Source organism: Odontomachus brunneus, unplaced genomic scaffold (assembly GCF_010583005.1).
Source record: "Odontomachus brunneus isolate Ranch 3 - 2012 unplaced genomic scaffold, Obru_v1 Obru_scaffold_124, whole genome shotgun sequence".
Classification (NCBI taxonomy): Eukaryota; Metazoa; Arthropoda; class Insecta; order Hymenoptera; family Formicidae; genus Odontomachus; species Odontomachus brunneus.
In genome coordinates, this window is record NW_022639574.1 from 289,798 (window position 1) to 308,058 (window position 18,261).

Sequence of the window (18,261 nt, forward strand, 5' to 3'; positions counted from 1 at the left end):
TATATATATATATATATGTATACATATAATAAAAGATTAATTATCTACATATTGTCTGTGACTGCAGATATTGTTGGACCGATTCTTTCCTTTAATTTATTTTCTTGTTTCAGCTTCGCAGCAAACCATGTGCTTGCAGAACGTTTATAGTCAGAGAACAATCTCCTGCAAGATAAAATTACCAAAGTGTGAGCCTTGATGTACATCATTCATGCATCATAATTCTTTGCACCAGAATTTGATTATGAATACAGTCCTTAGATATGCATGTTGTATGGGAAAGAGTTAAAAACAGAAATTAAAAATAGCACGCAAGCGCCAAGGAATACGTATAAAAAGTTTCAACTTTAATTTCAAATATTTCACTTCTCGAATATTTAATCTTTTTCTAATTGCGCGAACAATTATTAAAAATATTTCAATTTATATTGTTACGTATCCGTCACTACTCTCCCATACCCTTCCCCTTGGATAAACGATCGTGCTCATTTTTAAAATAATTTTATTCGATTCTTTGACTAAACTGATATTTGTAGACTATTTTATTCTATTCCCTTGCAATAGTTGCTAGCAATGTCAGTACAACCGGAAAGAGCCTTTATTAGAATTATTGTATCATTTTCTTTATCTCAAATTCTTCACACATTTTTGTCTATTAAATTCTGGCAAGCCGTTATCTTTGCTGTAACCTAAATCTAAGCAATCTCATAACCGAAACAAATGTTTATTCAACACGCCATGAGAAACGTCGCTATGAGAAACTTTATTTTCTTTCTCTTCTAAAAATACCATAATCAAACATCGAATAAACAACTATGTTAACCGTTCGTGAGAACTTTAAATAAAAAAGTATCATGGTTCCCGAATCCTCTCTTGTCTTCCCAATTTTAATTAAACTGATGTTCTTTAAAATACCTCTCTAAAAGATTTCTACGCTATAGCATCTATCGCTTATTTGTAAGTTAACTATAAGTTATCGTGTCTTAACTCGCGATTAATTAAAATATAACATGCGTATGATTATGATTATGGGTGTATATCAGTTGGACAAGGGGCAATTGGACACAGTCCAATCACAAGTCGCTGTTCCAAGGGACCCTACAAATGTCTCTAATCACACGGTGCTGTGATTGGCTGTGTCCAAATGCACCGTGTCCAAGTGCACCGCTCCCTATGATTATAGACATTAAACATCACTACCCAAAAAGTAATATCGTCTACTGGGCGACCGCTCTTATCGTTGTTGACTTCGGGTCCGGTAACCGTGTTTCTTTTAAACAAAGAGGAACGAGCTACAGCCGTCGATCTGATGCGGTATCTGCGACACTCTCTTCGAAACCGTGAAACAGTTGCGTCGTGCTCCGATAATCTTAGTTATCGTTCCCGACCACTCCGGGACGTAACAATATATAATAATTCAAGTTTCAATGAATTCTTAATATTTATTTCATCTTACAAACTTCTTAAGCCGTTCTTTACCGATTATAAAATAAAGGCACTTATAATTAGCGTACACAATTCATTCACATAAGAAGTAAGATGTAATACTTATTTTATTTCACAACTTCTGTATATTTTTCTGTATTACAAGAATAATGTGGATAGAAAAAATACTTTTAGTTTGTACTTTCTATTTCTTCCCTCTCCTTCTTACATGTACCAAGAGCGTATTATTGTCATATTTCTTCTTTATATTAAAATTCGGAGAAATAAAACTTTGCAAAACTTACGGATAGATATGAATATTAGCTGTATGAATAAATGCTTTCTAAATATGTAAATCAAATTGAGAAGTATATATATTTAAATATATACTGTATAAAGTATATGTTCTATATATATATTTTAATATAATTTCTACCTATATTTTAACATAATTTAAACACACACACATATTTAAATTATAATAAAAAATATATAGAGTACACACACATATACTTTATACAGTATATATTTAAAATATATACTTTTCAATTTGAGCTTAACAACTTGGAATGTCTCTGTATTCTATGGTTTTACTTAATTTATAACAGAAGTAACAGCTATATAGGGTAAGTTTTAGATTGTTATAACTTTTTACTTATGCGATATGGATTATCGACGGCAATTGTAATTAGTCGAGCAGCATGAAAATGATCTTATACACATTTCCATATTTGTTTTATATAGTAATATGAAACAAAAGTAAAGATACAACACACTGATATTTAATCAATCTAAATAGTCTTTCAAATAGTTAATCTTTTTTTAATTGTGCGAAGAGTTATAAAATATTTCAACTTATATATAATACAAGTTTCAATAAATTTTTAAGGTTCCTGAGTACTCACATCGTCTATATTTTTTTAATGACATCAGAAGCGAGAAAACGCATAAAAATTCTTGCAAAATATGTCGAGATAAAAAAATATATTCATAAAATGACACAATCTATTAAGCACTTTCAAAATATATTTCAAACACTTTCCTTTCCTCTAACAATCAATAAATAACTATAACATGACATACCTTTTTTTAAGCTAATTTCCTTATTATTCTGTTATATTAATTTTACAATTATTGATTGTTAAAACAAAAAGTATACGGAATATTTTAGAAGTATACTTAATCGATCGTAAGTATCATTTTGTGAATTTAGCGGAAAAAGCGCTTAGTGAGCAATCAGCGATTATTGTTTCATACTGTCAGATCCCTAAATCTAGACTAATTACATTGGCGAATTGCTCAACTGTTGTGCAACTGTTGAGTTCGCTGAACGCATCTAATATGTCTTTTTATTTTAACGCATTTCGTAAGAATTTTTAGTATCCTCACTTCTCACGTTATTTAAGGCTATCCTCGCTATGGCTGTCCTTATTTGAAGACGTCAGAAGCGAAAAATTGATATGTTCTTATAGAATAATAACGTACTTATGGCCGGTATTCATAGTCGGAACTTGTATTAAAAATTGTCTTAAATTTATCTTTAGATATTTTGTAGTTAATAAAACGATCCATATAGCATTTAAAAATAAACTTAAGACGATCTTAAATATAAGATTCGACTATAAATATCAACCTATATTTCTTCGTAAGAATATTTTAAATATGAGGAGATATACACTTTTAGTACGTTAGTATCCAACATGTGTGTGTGTTGTTTCTTTAATTTTGTTTTACATTACTATGTGAAGCAAGTAGAGAAATGCGTGGAGCCAATTTTACGCTGCTCGAACTATAATCGTTGTCGATAACGTATATTGTAGACGTGTATAGTAAAAAGTTGTAATCCAAACTAAAACTCATTTTATGTATATATACAATCACTAATAAAATTGTTGCTATTTTATAAATACTTTATAAGATAAATATTTTATAAGAATATAACTTTAATTTTGCAACAAATATGTCTTTTTTGAAAGCCCTATTCAATCTTCTTTTCTTTGCTTGCTTAACAGTCTATCCTCTGAATTTCCTGACGGAAATATTGCAAAAAGAGATAGTTGAATTATACTAAGCGTAAGACCAACTGCATTCTGGAACTATTAAAATATATACAATAATTTGTAATGTATATTAGTAGAATATTTTACGTACCAAAATATTTTATGCAACTAGATAACAAAGATACTTACCATAATGAAAGCATTGTCAATGATAAAACCGTACAATAACCAGCTGAAGGAAACTAAAGTCCCCATGAATATAAGTGGAAATGGAAGTATGTCCGTGTTTTTTGTTTTTATGATTTCCCCCTAAAAAGTGAGTGAGTTTTTTATATATATATTTTTAATGATTCAGACAGTTATATATGTAAAAACGTTGGTTATCTTACAAGATGTACAAGAGGAGATGCAATTAAAAAAAGGAGAAGTACAGTAACCGCTATGCCAAACCTAAATTCAACATTTGATGGATGTTCTATTTGTGCATACACAAGGAAGAATATGACAAATAATGTTGCTTTGCCTATTAGGTTTAGTATATTTCTCTAAAAAAACAAAATATTTCATAATAAATAATCAATCCAGCTTTAACAGACTATAAATCAAACATATCTTAATAAAATATTTATCTGTAGGCATATATATATATATATATACATATATATACCTTGTTTGGAGCAAAATAGTAATATACTATCATATATGCTGTATTTGTAACAATACCAAATACATTAACATTTATCATTGCAGGATCATCTAACATCAATGCATATCGAAGCATCAATATACATCTACAAAGTTAATTAACTAATTTAGTATATATATTATTTTTAATTTCTCTTAACATATGTAGATTAACATCTATGTTGCTTAAGTACTGCTCAATATTTTAAAAGTTGATTTTTAACATTGTTTTATGAAGAAAAGTTCATATGAACATACGGTTTTGTAAATATGTATTGTCTGAAATGATCTCAAGTATCAACTTCTAAAATACTGGACAATATTTAAGAAACACATGGTGTATATTTTTATTGTATAAAATTTTATCATAAAAAGTATATTATATTGTAAAATTTTATATAATAAAACTTTGCAATATATATTTAATTTAATTACTATTAACAAATGTTTCATATATTTTTTAGAAAAATATATATACTTACACTCCTATGGCACCAACAAAGGGCATTGGATCAACACCTTTAGATGTACTTTTCTGGTATATATCTTTACATATGACTCTACAAATTGTAAAAAATATGATACATTAAAATGATATATTTATTTATAGCTTGTAAAGCAAAATAAGTTTCATTAAAACATATATCATGAAATTTCAAGAAACAACTTGCATATCATTATTTATTATCAAGAAAATATTTAAATGAGAAGTTACAAAATAAGAAAATACATGCTTTTGTTATCATAATATATGCATATGCTATGAAATGATTTTTAATGTTTTTAATTCATTTTTTAATATTTTATATAACATTTGATAATATTTAAAATTAATAAATTTTAAGTATAAAAATAAATCCAGTATTCGTAAATATATTTATTAAAAAAATATTGATATTTTAATTTTCATTTGCTCACCATATTCAATCAAATCTGATTTTATTATTTATTATTGGATAAATTTCTTCACTGTGATAACAATCGAGATATAGTCATAATTACTGAAAGAGAAGACGTGATATAAGTAGAAAATTTATTACGTTTAACACTTACGTTCCGGCTAACATTTGTAACATCGTGATGTATGCGGCACACGATCCTACAATTTCCTTATATTCTTCTAAAATCATTTTGCTCGATCCACTGCCTCTTTGTAGTTTGTTATGTCGTAACGCTTGCTGATTGCTTTCAATGTCAGATAGGCATGCAATTGAATCTACAAGTCAGGGTCATAAATTACCCTTGTCACTTTATTCGCGCTAATAGATCAATTGACCACACTCTGCTGTAGTCAACAGAAATCTGCGCCAGTCAGCGTTACATTAGTGCTTTATTGTGTTGCTAACCGAAAGAAATCTGAGAACGCATGCGCGCGCGCGGCCTCTGGCCTGGTTTACATCGTGCATTTGATACGCGTATCAGACAATGGCTTATAGCGAATTCGGTTGCTTGCACTAGTGTGCACTGAGTGCGCACTAAGGCTTGTTCATAGTATGTTATTATATTTAAAAATTGTCTTAAATAATTCTCAAATAAATTCTCAAATATTTTTAACCATAATATGATATGTATAACATCCGTACGAATCATTTTATTAGTTAAAATGTTTTTAAATATGTATTTAAGACACGATCTTAAATATAAGAATGTACTGTAAACAAGCCTTAATGCGCACTCAGTGCGCACTAGTGCAAGCTACCGAATTCGCTATTAGTTTACATCGTGCACTTGATACGCGTACTAAATAGTAACTTTCTATTAGATAATCTTAATACCGACGATATATATAAACAACGGTATATTAAGCTGGTATAATATTCATCAAGAAAATGTATTGTATTGATTGAACGCGTCGCCGTTGATATGCATTGTCAATATTAAGATTATCTAATAGAAAGTTACTATTTAGTACGCGTATCAAGTGCACGATGTAAACTAAGCCATTATCACAGCATTATCGAGGCGAGCGATTGGACATCTATCCTTTTCTAACTTACTATCAATGTACGGAAGTACATACAACGGGCACGAACCAGCAATGCGATTATGTAACTCGTTAAATGCAGTTAACGATAGATATCGTATCGTTGCACAGCTTTTTTATCGTAGAAAAGCGCAACGGTAACGAAACTGTCGTTATCTCCAATAACGAATTACAGAATAGGGCTATAGGTGTATTTTATCGTTATCACCGCGAAACCTCGCTTATATCCATAAAATGATATTTGCAATCGATTAAGTACGCCTTTAAAATATTCCATACATTTTTCTTTTGTTCTAACAATAAATGATCATAAAATTATACTATATGACAGAATAATATATTATTATATTATATATTAATAATATAATAATATATGATAATAATGAGGAAATTAGATTAAAAAGAAGATTGCATGTCATATTAATTTATTAATTGTTATTTATTAATATTAGTGCAAAAGGAAAGTGTTCGGAATATTTTAGAGGTGTACTTGATTGATTGCAAGTATCATTTTGTAGATATATCTTTTTTATCTCGATGTATTTTTCAAGAATTTTTTAGCATGTGTTTCCTTGCTTTTTACGTCATTAAAAAGAGATGGACTATGTGAATACCAGAAGTCTTAACTTTTTAATGTTTTAATTTAATTTTAACATATTAAATAATTATTACTATCAACCTTTCTAATTATTAATTAATTATTAAAAAGCTGTACTTTTTTAAATTAATTATTTAAATGCATTAAATTTTTTGAGTAAATTTCAAAATTTTTTTAACATTCTAAGAAGAATATCAGATCATAAAATTAGTTTGAAAGACTCGCATTATTTAATTTCATTTTCGGAAAAAATACGTCATCTTTAATGTCAGGGATATGTAAAATATTAACAAAATGAGAGGATACAAAGTAAGGTAAAATGTAAAGTTAATTTTTCATAGTTCATAGTGTAGACAGGTTTAATGCTTCAATGGAAGTGTATATATTTACATGAAGCACGATGTAAACTTAAATTAACAATTTGAACAGATTAGATACGTTGGCAGATACAATTTCTCATTTGCTTGACAAGTTAATAAATTATTTCAAGTTCATTTTTTGTGAAGACATCAACAACAATATAGACTTCAAAACTAATTTGTCATAAACACAAATTTATAATGTTCATAGCGCGTTCATTGCAGATAAAATATACAAGATGTGTGAGAATATATAAAAAATACTTAACATTATTTCAATTGTTGAAGGATTGTTACTTTATGTAAACTTGGTGTCTCATATTGAATTATAGTAATCAGCTTTGTAATTACATACAATAAAGTAACATTGCGTACTCGTTACAAAGTAATGTAAATGGACGGTTCTAGGTAACAAAAGCCGTTGTGTTTTACATTATTATAAAACGTCTTAATACTAATTATCATAAGTTGCTGGCTTACTTGGTTGGAACGGTGTACTGATTGCCGAATAAATTTAATTTCTTATGTTGTTTTCTGCTTTTGCCATATAGTTAACAGTTAATGTAATGTAAGAAGGGTTTGTCTCAAAAAAATATGTTCTACTTGTTCGTCAGTCTAAAGTTAATCTATAATACACATTCTTATCTAGTTATCTTACTTCTCGTCATCTCCCTTGTTCGTTATTTTACTATTCATTAAGTACAATTTTTTTAAAACAATTTAAGTTGTAATCAAATTACCTTTTTCTCATATAACAGTGCTCAAGAAGAGAAGAAAGTTAGAAAAAAAAAGATTAATGTACGTATCCGCAATTGCATTAACAAATTAAAAAAAATGCTATCTATAGAATATTTTTGCTTTCTTATATGTACATTTTTAAGCATAGACGTACGAAGATATCTCGATTGTAAATTATTAGATTATATATGTGGAAAATGTACATACATTTAAACAAAGCCGTTTATAGAATACTTTTTGCATACGAAATTATGTTCTACATATATACATACATTCGCATTATATTTTATTGTATAAATTATTGCACTTTTTAAACGTCGATCCACAAAGAGTATCACTGATTCAAGTAATTTTTCTTGCTCGCGTAAAAACACGGAACGTGTTCTTGCTCAGAAAATATTTGATAGAGCATATAATTTAACTTTGATTCTATGTTTTATACATAAGGTAGAGGTATTTATAACGTGTATATTTAACAATTTGTATATATATATCTGAAAGGTCTCGTGTCTGTCGCGGATATATTTAAATTTTAAAATATAAATTATTAAGACAGATTTTTTTTGTATCGGGAATAAAATTTTGAAACACTTAACAGATGATGAGGAAAATTATTTAAGTATAAAATATCAAATTTCTGTATGCTTGTACAACCAAGAATTCGCTAGATTTAACTTTAACATTTCCTATTAACAGAAATTATTATCTCAACATGTTCCAAATGTACGCGCGTAATACACAAATATATTAAGACAATTAAATTCATTTCTTTAGTCCTTGTAGAAATATCACAATCATTTGTAAATTTTACATATATATCTCTCTCCTGAAATAACGTTGGGTGAGACTAATCTTCTATCTTAAAAAAAAAAGAGAAAAAATTGTACCAATTACTAATCTGTTTTTAATTTAAATTCTATTCTTTCCACTCCAAAGAGTTCGTTAAGAGAGAGAGAAAGAAGAAAAGTCGCATTTACAAAGATTTAGGTCATTATTTCAGGAAAGCAATTCATTAAATTTGCAATCTAACTTACAAATTATACGTCCACGTTCCTTTCGCCGATTGAATATAACGAAGGGGCGTAATTGTATTTCTAACATCCAGGCTTTTTGATCTTCTCACGCAGTCTTGGCTCAGAACTCTGCATCCCTGGCTTAGAACAACATTGTTATAGTTACCGCGAGGAATACTATCACTGCTCGCCACGCGTCTTACGTCGTTGCTCTTCCTCTCTTCGTAATTTCCCGGCGGCAGATTATCTAATACAGAGTCTTTAATTTTATACACGGACTGATTACTTCTGAGCAATCTTGGGCTTGGGTCAATAGAGACGGTTTTTGGACTTTGTATTGAGCAAACTTTTTCGGCACATCCGTTGCGTCGAATTTGACATTTCTCGTTATTCTCGTCCAATAACTGACGGTCGATTACGTACTGCTCGTGATTGTTATAATTTCCATCGTTATCAGTGTATTGGTTAGGAGTTATTGTTGAATCAAGAGAGTCGGAGAATTCCGGGCTGGGAACGGAAGACATGCTGCCAATATGAGAGAAAGCGACCGTCCCCTGTGGATTTTGGGGACGGTGTCAGAAACATCATTCTTCCAGTTCATCCATTCGATTTCTAACAGCCATTTCTACCACTTCCAGACTCGGGTAGTCCAATTCTTTGACCAGGCACAATACAGCGGACAATATATTCGAATTCTAAACGAAGAAAAATGAGCATACTAATGATATATGATACGAAATATACAATGTGTAATAATATGTAATAATATGTATTATATGTAATAATTGCGCTCTAAGATAATGACAAACATACCCTTGTTACTGGTCGTCTGTGATAATGAAATTGAGATCTGCATTTGTCCTTATCAGTATGTTTTACCCAGCCAGGTACTTGACTAGTATCTTCCTGTAGACATAAAAAAAAATTAGTTTTATTAAATATCCTCGTGAATATTTTAATCTTTTACTTTATTAGTGATTTTGTTTACATCGATCGCTTAATATGCATAATTAGTAATTTTATATTGATTTTATCTTCATTTCGATGATGCGTGTAAATAATAATGTATTCAATTAGTATATCTTGATACGTATAGCCCCGGCACAGTACATCACATACATTATAATTTACATAAATCGTTAAAATTAATTTAATAGAAAGTTACTATTTGGCATGTATATCAAACGATCGATGTAAACAAGCACTTTAAGTAAACTTTGTGAATTGCATTGAGCTTATCATTTGACATAATATACAGGATGATATATATATATATATTCACAGAATATCACGTACAGGATGATTCAAAAATCGATTGCTGATTCAAATTCAAAATAGTAATCGACTTTTGAGTCACTCTGTAATCATCTCTATACCTCACCCTTTCGACATTATTAATTGCCATTCTCCTTGTTTGTTGCGATAGCTGAGATTGCGAATCTTCATACTCTAATTTTATTCTGTCATCGTAGTCATAAGAGTTATTTCTTTCACTACGTCTATCATCTGCGGATTCATTGGCAACATATTGTGTACGATGTTGGGGTGTTGATGTATAAACACGCTGAGATACTTCGTTCCCGCTGTAATCGGAATAACCTCGCCTTTCGTCGTAATCTCCGTTATGTCGCGATACTACTGGGCGTTCATCATAATCCTGAAACATAGTTTTTTATAAACTCAAAAAATGGTTTCAAAGTAGAAATTTCATTTTAATTATAAAAACTTTATGTTATGATGTATAATTAATAACTAAAATAAATTAGAATAAACTGATAACACCAAAATATAAAATTAAGTTAAATGATGGCGATAAAAAAAAGAAAGGAAAAAATTAATTATCGTTGAATATTCCCCGAGTTGAGTTATATTAAAGCGGCGCATTCAGCTACAAATGAAAAGATATTTCAGTAAATGTATTGGACGTTTTACTTAATTGTGTTTATGAATGATAAGCAATACTGCAAATGCATTCTATGCGATTCTTTTAATATGACGAAGATAACATGAATGATAGGAAGCACAAAAAATACTTATAAACGAATTACTATCTTGCGTCAACAATGTGCAACTATAATGAATGTACCTTGGATATTTCAAGAGTGTTAGTGGCCGCAGTCTCATTGTTGCTACGCAACTCTGTACGCACAGTATCATCTTTGCTGTGTTTCTTTGATTGTCCATTCTGTAGCTGTTAGTGTAATCAGGTGATAAGACTAAAGTAGTTAAGTAGTTTAAGGATTAAAGTTTAAAGGGTAAGATTCAAAGTTCAAAGTTATTGTCTACATTTGAGAAGCGATCCTCAATGTAATTATTATGAGGCAGTAAAGAAAAATTAGTGGATTAATTAAGTTTCCTTGTTTAAGAAATATGAAAACATGGCGTCAAAAACATAGCATTAAAAATTATATAATAATAATAAAAAGATTCGTAATATGAATAGTTATGATCCATTAATAATAGAGAAAGTAATTTAAATTTGAAAATAATTATTAAGAGACACTATTTTTATCTTTGTTGCATAATGATATACATGACTGACCTCATATGCATACTGATTATTTTGTGAGTAATGATGGGACGATGACGCACTATAATTTGCGTTTCTTCTGTCAGGGTCATATTCTTCGTGCGACTGTTGCGTCTCGTCAAAACTTCTCTGAAAGAACATTTCTACATGTACGTGCATTGTCCGACTTTAATTATATCATACGGTAAACATCTCATAAGTCACTAAACAATCCATTTTAGTCACAATGCACACAAATAAAATCAGCAAAGAGAAAAAATGAAGAATGCAGTAAGCTATGATATTATGATATTACCTGATCGCTACAAGAACTGTATCTCCTAGGCTGTTCCGTTTCAGTTTCTTCAATATATTCAATTGGTATTTCCTAATTTAGTAAATGTCATTTAGTATTTTAATAATTGTTAAAAATACGTTTACATGTAAAGGATCTTTTAATCTGATATAATTCGTTATCATGTGTATGTAAAATTTTAATAATGGTTAAATGTGTGGCTATTAATTTTAATATTACATAAAGCGCGCACGCAAGGATAATAATGTATAAACAAACCCATTTTTTTTATGAATATAGCTCATGGGAATGGTTTCATGACAATAATAAATAGTATTCTACCACCACGATGTTTTGTCCACCGATTTTTCGTTATTTTATTAGATGTTATTTGAACTTTATTCTTACATCTGGGCTTACTGCGTCTGACTGTGGAGAAGTATCCATTTCAAGAGGATGCACCAAAGGTCGTCCTATCGCCATTGCAGTCTGTATTTCTTCAGGTGATACTCCTTTATCATCTAATTTCTCGAGATTTGGTAAAGTTCGAAGCACTGATAATCGATATCTACAAAGACAACAGATGAAACTCCCTATATTTTTTTATTGTATACGTTTTCGCGTTTTTCGCGTAAAATATTTACCCTTCTTTCTCCGCACACGGATTCTCACCAAGCCACAAATTCCGTAAATTAGGTAATCCTTGAAGATAGCAAATCTCATTTAAATCCTTGATATTGTTTCTTCTTATAAATAAATCCTGAAGCTTGTGGCAATATTGAAAATCGGCAAGTGTATTAATATTATTTATACTGAAAATAAATAAGAACATAATTATTTATTTGTCATTAGAAAAATTTATTCATTATAAACTAACTATCTCAATTGAATAGTTTTTTAGGTAAGATAATGAAAGATATTAATGTTAATAATTCCAATTGATATTAATTTATATATATTATATAATAATTTATACATAGTATATAACAATTTATATACTTTAATGTAAAAAAAGTGCAAGATATTTTTATCAACTCAATCCTTTTTTATTTCACATTTGTACAGAATATATAATATGAGAATGTAAATCAAAACAAATTTGATATTGGTATGTAAATAATAGGAAGAAACTATTATTTACATACTATTATTATTATTATTCTATTAACACTTTACTTTATTTCATTTAATTTAATACTATGTAAAAAATATTGTTTCTTCTTATTGAAATAACATTATCTTACATATATTGCATTTATGATGATTAGAATATAAATATGCATAAATATAGAAGAATGTACAAATGCTGTTAGTATGAGTGTTGAAATTATGACATTATGCTGAATTTGCAATGAGACATTGAAAGAGAAAGTCACATTCATGAACACAATTTCTACACATCTCCTCAGAGCTACATCTTTATGTTCAAAAGTAGAAGTTATGTACACTTTCATTTCTCTTCTTGTGTTTCTTTACAGAATCAGGCTAATTTGATACTGTATCAGATAGTAATGCATATTTACTGTTATATTTACTGTTAAATATGAGAAACAACAGCTCTTTCAATTTTTATTCTGAAGTAGGATCTCAGGTCTGCGATTTGTACGTTTCAATGTTAATCAGATAAATCACAATGAATTCAAAGCACGTGTGGGCAGAACAACTTCTGAAGTTGTGGGCTGTGACCATGAGTTTAATACGATCATGTCCAAATTAGGAACACGTTACAGCCTCTGTGTTTTCACGGGATGAGAAATATCTTAGATCATTAGCGTATTCGATAGAGTGACTTCATTTCAATGCATATAATTAAAATTGCAGGCAATTATGGTCTGCAGTTGATGCTCAATTCGCTGAGCTGATATCGTAGAGGATTAAAATTATACAACAGATTCGTAGCAGTAGTTTTCTTGTTTTGATAATTGTCTCTGTGATTAATTTCGATGACTTACGACTTACCTCAATGACAATACCTCCACATTCTTCATTCTCCTCAAGATGCTAACATCCGTTAATTCTGTTCCCCTGTAGGAAACAAAAAAGTACATTTAACAGGACTCCGTGTCGTGACTTTTTCACACGAGACAGCAAGATTCTCTACGCAATTCACACCGAATACTCTTGCCCGCGTTCCTTTGTATGTCATATCACGGACATAGCAGTTAGTCGCGCTTGGCTGATCATAATGACATTTCCTTTTTTCCCACAGCAGCGTATGTACGAAGATTCGCTAACTTTGCCGCGCGATTTTTACACAGCGAACACGAACGAACGCGTCGATTGCGCTGTAGCTATTGTCGCGGACTCACTCGCGGGTGACGTCTCGCCGTCGAAAACACCGTCGCGACGTAAATACTCACCAGCAATTGAGTTTCTTTACGGCGGAGAAGTCGGATATTCGTGTACGAGCCACGACCATCTCCTCGGTCAGCTTCACCATCGTGACATTCGTGTTTGTACGTCGTTGCGCGATAAAAAAATCGACGTTCCTCCGTGCAGTGGAAACTGCGAGTCGATTCACTACGCGAGAACGTGTACCATCACAGTGAATTTTTCGAGCTAACGGACACCACCGTGACTTCTATCCGATCGCCATAATGGCTTACCGACGACTAGTCGTGAAGTAGGCTGCGAGCGCTTTCACTGACTTCCCGCTTCTGCTCATGCGCACTGTATTACTGCGAGCGCACACGTACTACGCGGCATGGAAGAAAATTGTGCGATTACGCGTAAAAATTCTTCGTAATAAGTGCACTACTGTGGTCGTATATATCGCTTCATAATCGATATCGATCGATAAGTAACATATGCTACTTGCCCAGAGATATTATGTAACGTATTTATTATACTACGTGGCCTTTAACCTCTTCAGAAGTGAACTATTCAAATCAAAACAAAATGTGATTTAGTTTAAAAAATACTGAATAAATTATCAAATTTTCACAATGAAACAATGATCTGTGTTCGGTTTAAGAAGATTGTAAAACAATGAGTTTATTAAGAATTCTTTGAAACTTGCACTACATATATAGATTGAAATATTATCTAACTACTTAGCAGTTTGATTAGAAAAAAATTAACGATTCGCACGCACACGAAAGTTGGAATATTTGAAATAAAAGTTGACAAGTTGGAATATTTGAAACCAAAGTGCGTTTTTCCTGGATTTTCAGTTTAGTTGTAGCGTCGGATGTCTTTTATATTTAAAAGACTCTTCAACTTTTCAAGTACCACTATTGCAACAGTTTAACCCGGAATACTTTCGAATGTATTAGCACGTTTTCACGTTGACTTGATAAAATTCATAAATTACGCAACATGTAAAAAATTGGTGTAAAAAATTTCACGATGGAGATTTTGATCTGAAAAACCAACCATATTCTGAACGAACTCAAGTTTGAGTCAAACGAGCTGCAGACATTATAAAATCAAAACCCAAAAAGAACTTGTAGAATAGCTGAGAGTTAGCTAAAAAGCTATTTCCGATCGTTTGTATTAAATGAGAAAGATTCAAAAGAAAAAAAAATGGATACCGTATAAATTGAATGAGGAGAGCAAAGTGCGCTAGTACGACACCGCACTGTTGCTCAGTTGGTTCAAACAGAAGAATTTTTTGCATTACAAGTGATAAAAAGTGAATCCTATACAAGCTCAAGCGCGAAAAGTCATGGGTAGATCCTAGCTAACTGACGATATCCACTATAAAGTCCAATATCGACACCAAGAAGATTTTGTTCTGTATCTAGTAAGACTAAAAAAGGGTATATTCTATTATGAGCTGCTGAAACCGGGAGGAACAGTTACGACGGATTGCTACCAACAGCAACTCATCAATTTGAGCGATGCGTTGGAGTAAGAGAAACCATTTATCGGGCAAGAAAATCGCTAAGTCATCTTGCTATATGACAACGCATGGCCACTCGCTGACGTGTCACTTCGACTTCTGTCAACTGATTACAACGCGAACGCATCAGCAGTGTTTCTTAATTTGTGACAACCAAGAATGTTGCAACTTCATTCGGGAAAATGTGTAACTACCGTTTAGTAACCGAATGTACACTGGTTCAGAAAGTTCTTCGAGAAAAAAACAAATCTTTTGTGGTGGGATTTAGTCAAAATCAATATTGATTAGGAAGACACTGTTGGCCTAACATTGTTAAGATATTCGGCGAACTGTGTCAATCAGGTTTTCTTTCTATTTATTTGATGAAAATTAGTGGACATTATTATGTCCTTTCTTATAAATTTTAATTGTTTTGAGGTAGTATGACATATTTCTAATCATTTTGGTAATAAATAAATTAATAAATTAATAAATAGATTAATAAATTAATAAATTAATAAATTAATAAATAAATTATTAGTTAGTTAACGACGTAAATCAATTATTTTTGAAACAACGTTTAGCTAAAGTTGGGCTAATATGTATATTATTTGAGAATAAAATATTATTTAATTTTTAAAATTTTAAGAGATACTCGTATATGTAGCACAGAATCACAGAAAACATTTCTTTAGATTTGGTATTCTTATTTATTTTATATGATCTTGATTTGTTTCATTAAAACAACACACATATTCTTACATTATTCGTATATATTATTTTTTCTAGTAAAAACTACATTGTTTCAAAGAAATAAATCGAGTTATTTGATAAAAAAAAAAAAACAAAATTGTTTAGTAGTAGTATTTTTAAATGTTTTTTAAATATTATAATTAATCTAATTTTTTCCAATTAAATTTCAAATAAATTTTCTTGAATTTGTTTTAAACTAATTTGTTGCGCAGTTTAACCATTGTTAATGTCCAATGTTTCATTAAAAATACAAAAACAATTATCAAAACCACTGTTTCGTTAATATATATAATATTATATCAGTATTCGTCACATGCTGATTGTACTGTTTTTAAAATGTCTACCTGTAAATATAGTACAGAGTATTACAATTGTAATTACAATTACATATTATTAGTATAATTATATTATATTGTAATTGTAATTACAATTATATAATTATGTTTCGTGAACATTATATAAACTTGAGTCACAAGTATGTCATCAGAATCATTGGTATTACTATTTACTATTCGATCTCGAAAATCAAGCAACTCGCAACAGCGAGCTCGTCTATAAGGGCGAATTCAGTAGGAAAACAAAAAATATTAATTACAACCTAACCAGCGCGAGTTCTAATTGGTTTTTGCCTTTCTGTTTTCCTGCCAAGGTGTGAATTCACTCTAATAAGTGAAATGATGACCTAAGGTCGCTGTTTAGGATCCAAACTACAGGATGTGAACGAATACGAAGTGGTATTTTAGGTTTTCGCACTGTTGTCCAATACTTCGCTTGTTTTTCGAATTTGGACCGCGTCTTACTTGTGTGAACTGAAATATCTATGAAACATTGGAACTAAATACAAAGAAAACGCGGTCCAAACGGAAGATAAGCAAAGAACGTACGAAATGTTGTTAACTTTTAGTCGCTGGTATTCTTTTTCTCACCGAAAATTAGTTTTATTTTATTTTGGACTATTCCAATGATTAAATCTGTTTCAATTCAACAACTTTTTGTACTGTTTTTGTATTTTTGGATTACTTCCAATCGTTGGCATAATTTAGGTTAAACGCAAAATCTAACATTTTATCAACCATTAGCCACAGGTTAATCAATCTGACGATCCCAATATCGGCTCAACATCATCTTGTAACGTCGGGTTATCATCTGACGATCTCAACATCGGTCTATCATTTCGCAACGTCGGGTCGTCATCATAAGTAGTGGGTAGCTGCTGTAGATCTAACATTAGTCCAATGTTTTCAATGTGTTGCTCGTTTAGTGACAAATATCAAACATTTTTTCACAAGCAAACCATGGGAAATGTCAGACGTCGATTTGTCTTCAATTTTTTACAGTTATTTTTTATGTCAAAATATGAAGAAATTTGTTATCATTTTTAGCTGAAATTGATTTTTTCAATTTTTTCGAAGTTTTTGAAGTTTTGCACAAGTACTATTTTACATATAATATCGGTCTGTGACATTTTTACGTTATTTTCTTGTAAATTTGGTTATTCCTTGGTAATTTTTTGATCAGATTTTGAGCTTTATCAAAATGAGCTTGTTTGCTGCATAGTAATCCCAAAAACTATTCAGCGCCAAATTTAGCGTAAATCGAACTTTTTCAACAATGACGTCGGCCATATTGAATCTGCTATTTTGATACATTTTGAATTTTTTGCAAAATGGATCTGATTTATAATCAGCGACATATGTGTGGAGTTCCCACTGGATTTTAACAAATCGTAGATTTGTTCTTAAGAAATACTGTTTTAAATATATGTAAAATAGTGTACTCGTGCAAAACTTTAAAAATTTCGAAAAAATTAGAAAAATCAATTTGGGCTAAAAATAATAACATATTTCTTCATATTTTGACACAAAAAATAATTGTAAAAAATTGGAGATAAATCGGCGTCTGATGTTTCCCGAGATTTGCTTGTCGGTGGGCGGAAATGTGAAGATCGAGCTCACGCTGCGAACGTGTGCAACTACTAAAAAATCTTACGTACACAGTACGTAAACAAATATTCGACTCTAAATTTTGTGTCGAAAATAACTCATTCATATGTTCATTCGTGTGTTATTTACATTATATA

At 30.5% G+C, this 18,261-nt stretch overlaps 2 protein-coding genes across 7 annotated transcripts; both read right to left on the reverse strand.

Annotated features, from left to right (window-relative positions):
* Positions 1 to 3,250: 3,250 nt before the first annotated feature.
* LOC116849703 (sugar transporter SWEET1) lies at positions 3,251 to 5,434 on the reverse strand. Of its 2 annotated transcripts, none has more exons than XM_032827109.1 (6): positions 5,163 to 5,434; positions 4,592 to 4,669; positions 4,093 to 4,216; positions 3,815 to 3,970; positions 3,615 to 3,734; positions 3,251 to 3,521 (listed from the first exon to the last, which is right to left on the reverse strand). In XM_032827109.1, the coding sequence occupies exons 1-6, from the start codon at positions 5,237 to 5,239 to the stop codon at positions 3,408 to 3,410; spliced, it is 669 nt and encodes a 222-aa protein (XP_032683000.1). In that variant the 5' UTR covers positions 5,240 to 5,434; the 3' UTR covers positions 3,251 to 3,407. The 2 variants fall into 2 exon arrangements, with proteins under 2 accessions (XP_032683000.1, XP_032683001.1); XM_032827110.1 differs by lacking the exon at positions 5,163 to 5,434 and adding an exon at positions 5,028 to 5,154.
* A 1,602-nt stretch (positions 5,435 to 7,036) lies between these two features.
* LOC116849696 (cilia- and flagella-associated protein 410) lies at positions 7,037 to 14,238 on the reverse strand. 5 transcript variants are annotated; one of them, XM_032827094.1, is made up of 10 exons: positions 13,966 to 14,233; positions 13,565 to 13,630; positions 12,250 to 12,417; positions 12,014 to 12,173; positions 11,627 to 11,698; positions 11,344 to 11,460; positions 10,888 to 10,992; positions 10,183 to 10,458; positions 9,615 to 9,707; positions 7,037 to 9,496 (listed from the first exon to the last, which is right to left on the reverse strand). In XM_032827094.1, the coding sequence occupies exons 1-10, from the start codon at positions 14,043 to 14,045 to the stop codon at positions 9,386 to 9,388; spliced, it is 1,248 nt and encodes a 415-aa protein (XP_032682985.1). In that variant the 5' UTR covers positions 14,046 to 14,233; the 3' UTR covers positions 7,037 to 9,385. The 5 variants fall into 5 exon arrangements, with proteins under 5 accessions (XP_032682985.1, XP_032682986.1, XP_032682987.1 ...); XM_032827095.1 differs by lacking the exon at positions 11,627 to 11,698 and having other exon boundaries at positions 13,966 to 14,234; XM_032827096.1 differs by lacking the exon at positions 10,888 to 10,992 and having other exon boundaries at positions 13,966 to 14,234.
* Positions 14,239 to 18,261: the final 4,023 nt, after the last annotated feature.

What these genes read in the sequence shown, in the direction of transcription:
- LOC116849703 (XM_032827109.1), bottom strand. Translation starts at nt 5,239, where the DNA reads ATGATTTTAGAAGAATATAAGGAAATTGTAGGATCGTGTGCCGCATAC. An exon ending in TTACAAATGTTAGCCGGAAC is followed by an intron (nt 4,670 to 5,162) that starts GTAAGTGTTAAA and finishes TACAATTTGTAG; the next exon opens with AGTCATATGTAAAGATATAT. An exon ending in TTTGTTGGTGCCATAGGAGT is followed by an intron (nt 4,217 to 4,591) that starts GTAAGTATATAT and finishes TTAACTTTGTAG; the next exon opens with ATGTATATTGATGCTTCGAT.
- LOC116849696 (XM_032827094.1), bottom strand. Translation starts at nt 14,045, where the DNA reads ATGGTGAAGCTGACCGAGGAGATGGTCGTGGCTCGTACACGAATATCC. An exon ending in GTGGAGGTATTGTCATTGAG is followed by an intron (nt 12,418 to 13,564) that starts GTAAGTCGTAAG and finishes ATTTATTTTCAG; the next exon opens with TATAAATAATATTAATACAC. An exon ending in ACAGTTCTTGTAGCGATCAG is followed by an intron (nt 11,461 to 11,626) that starts GTAATATCATAA and finishes ATGTTCTTTCAG; the next exon opens with AGAAGTTTTGACGAGACGCA.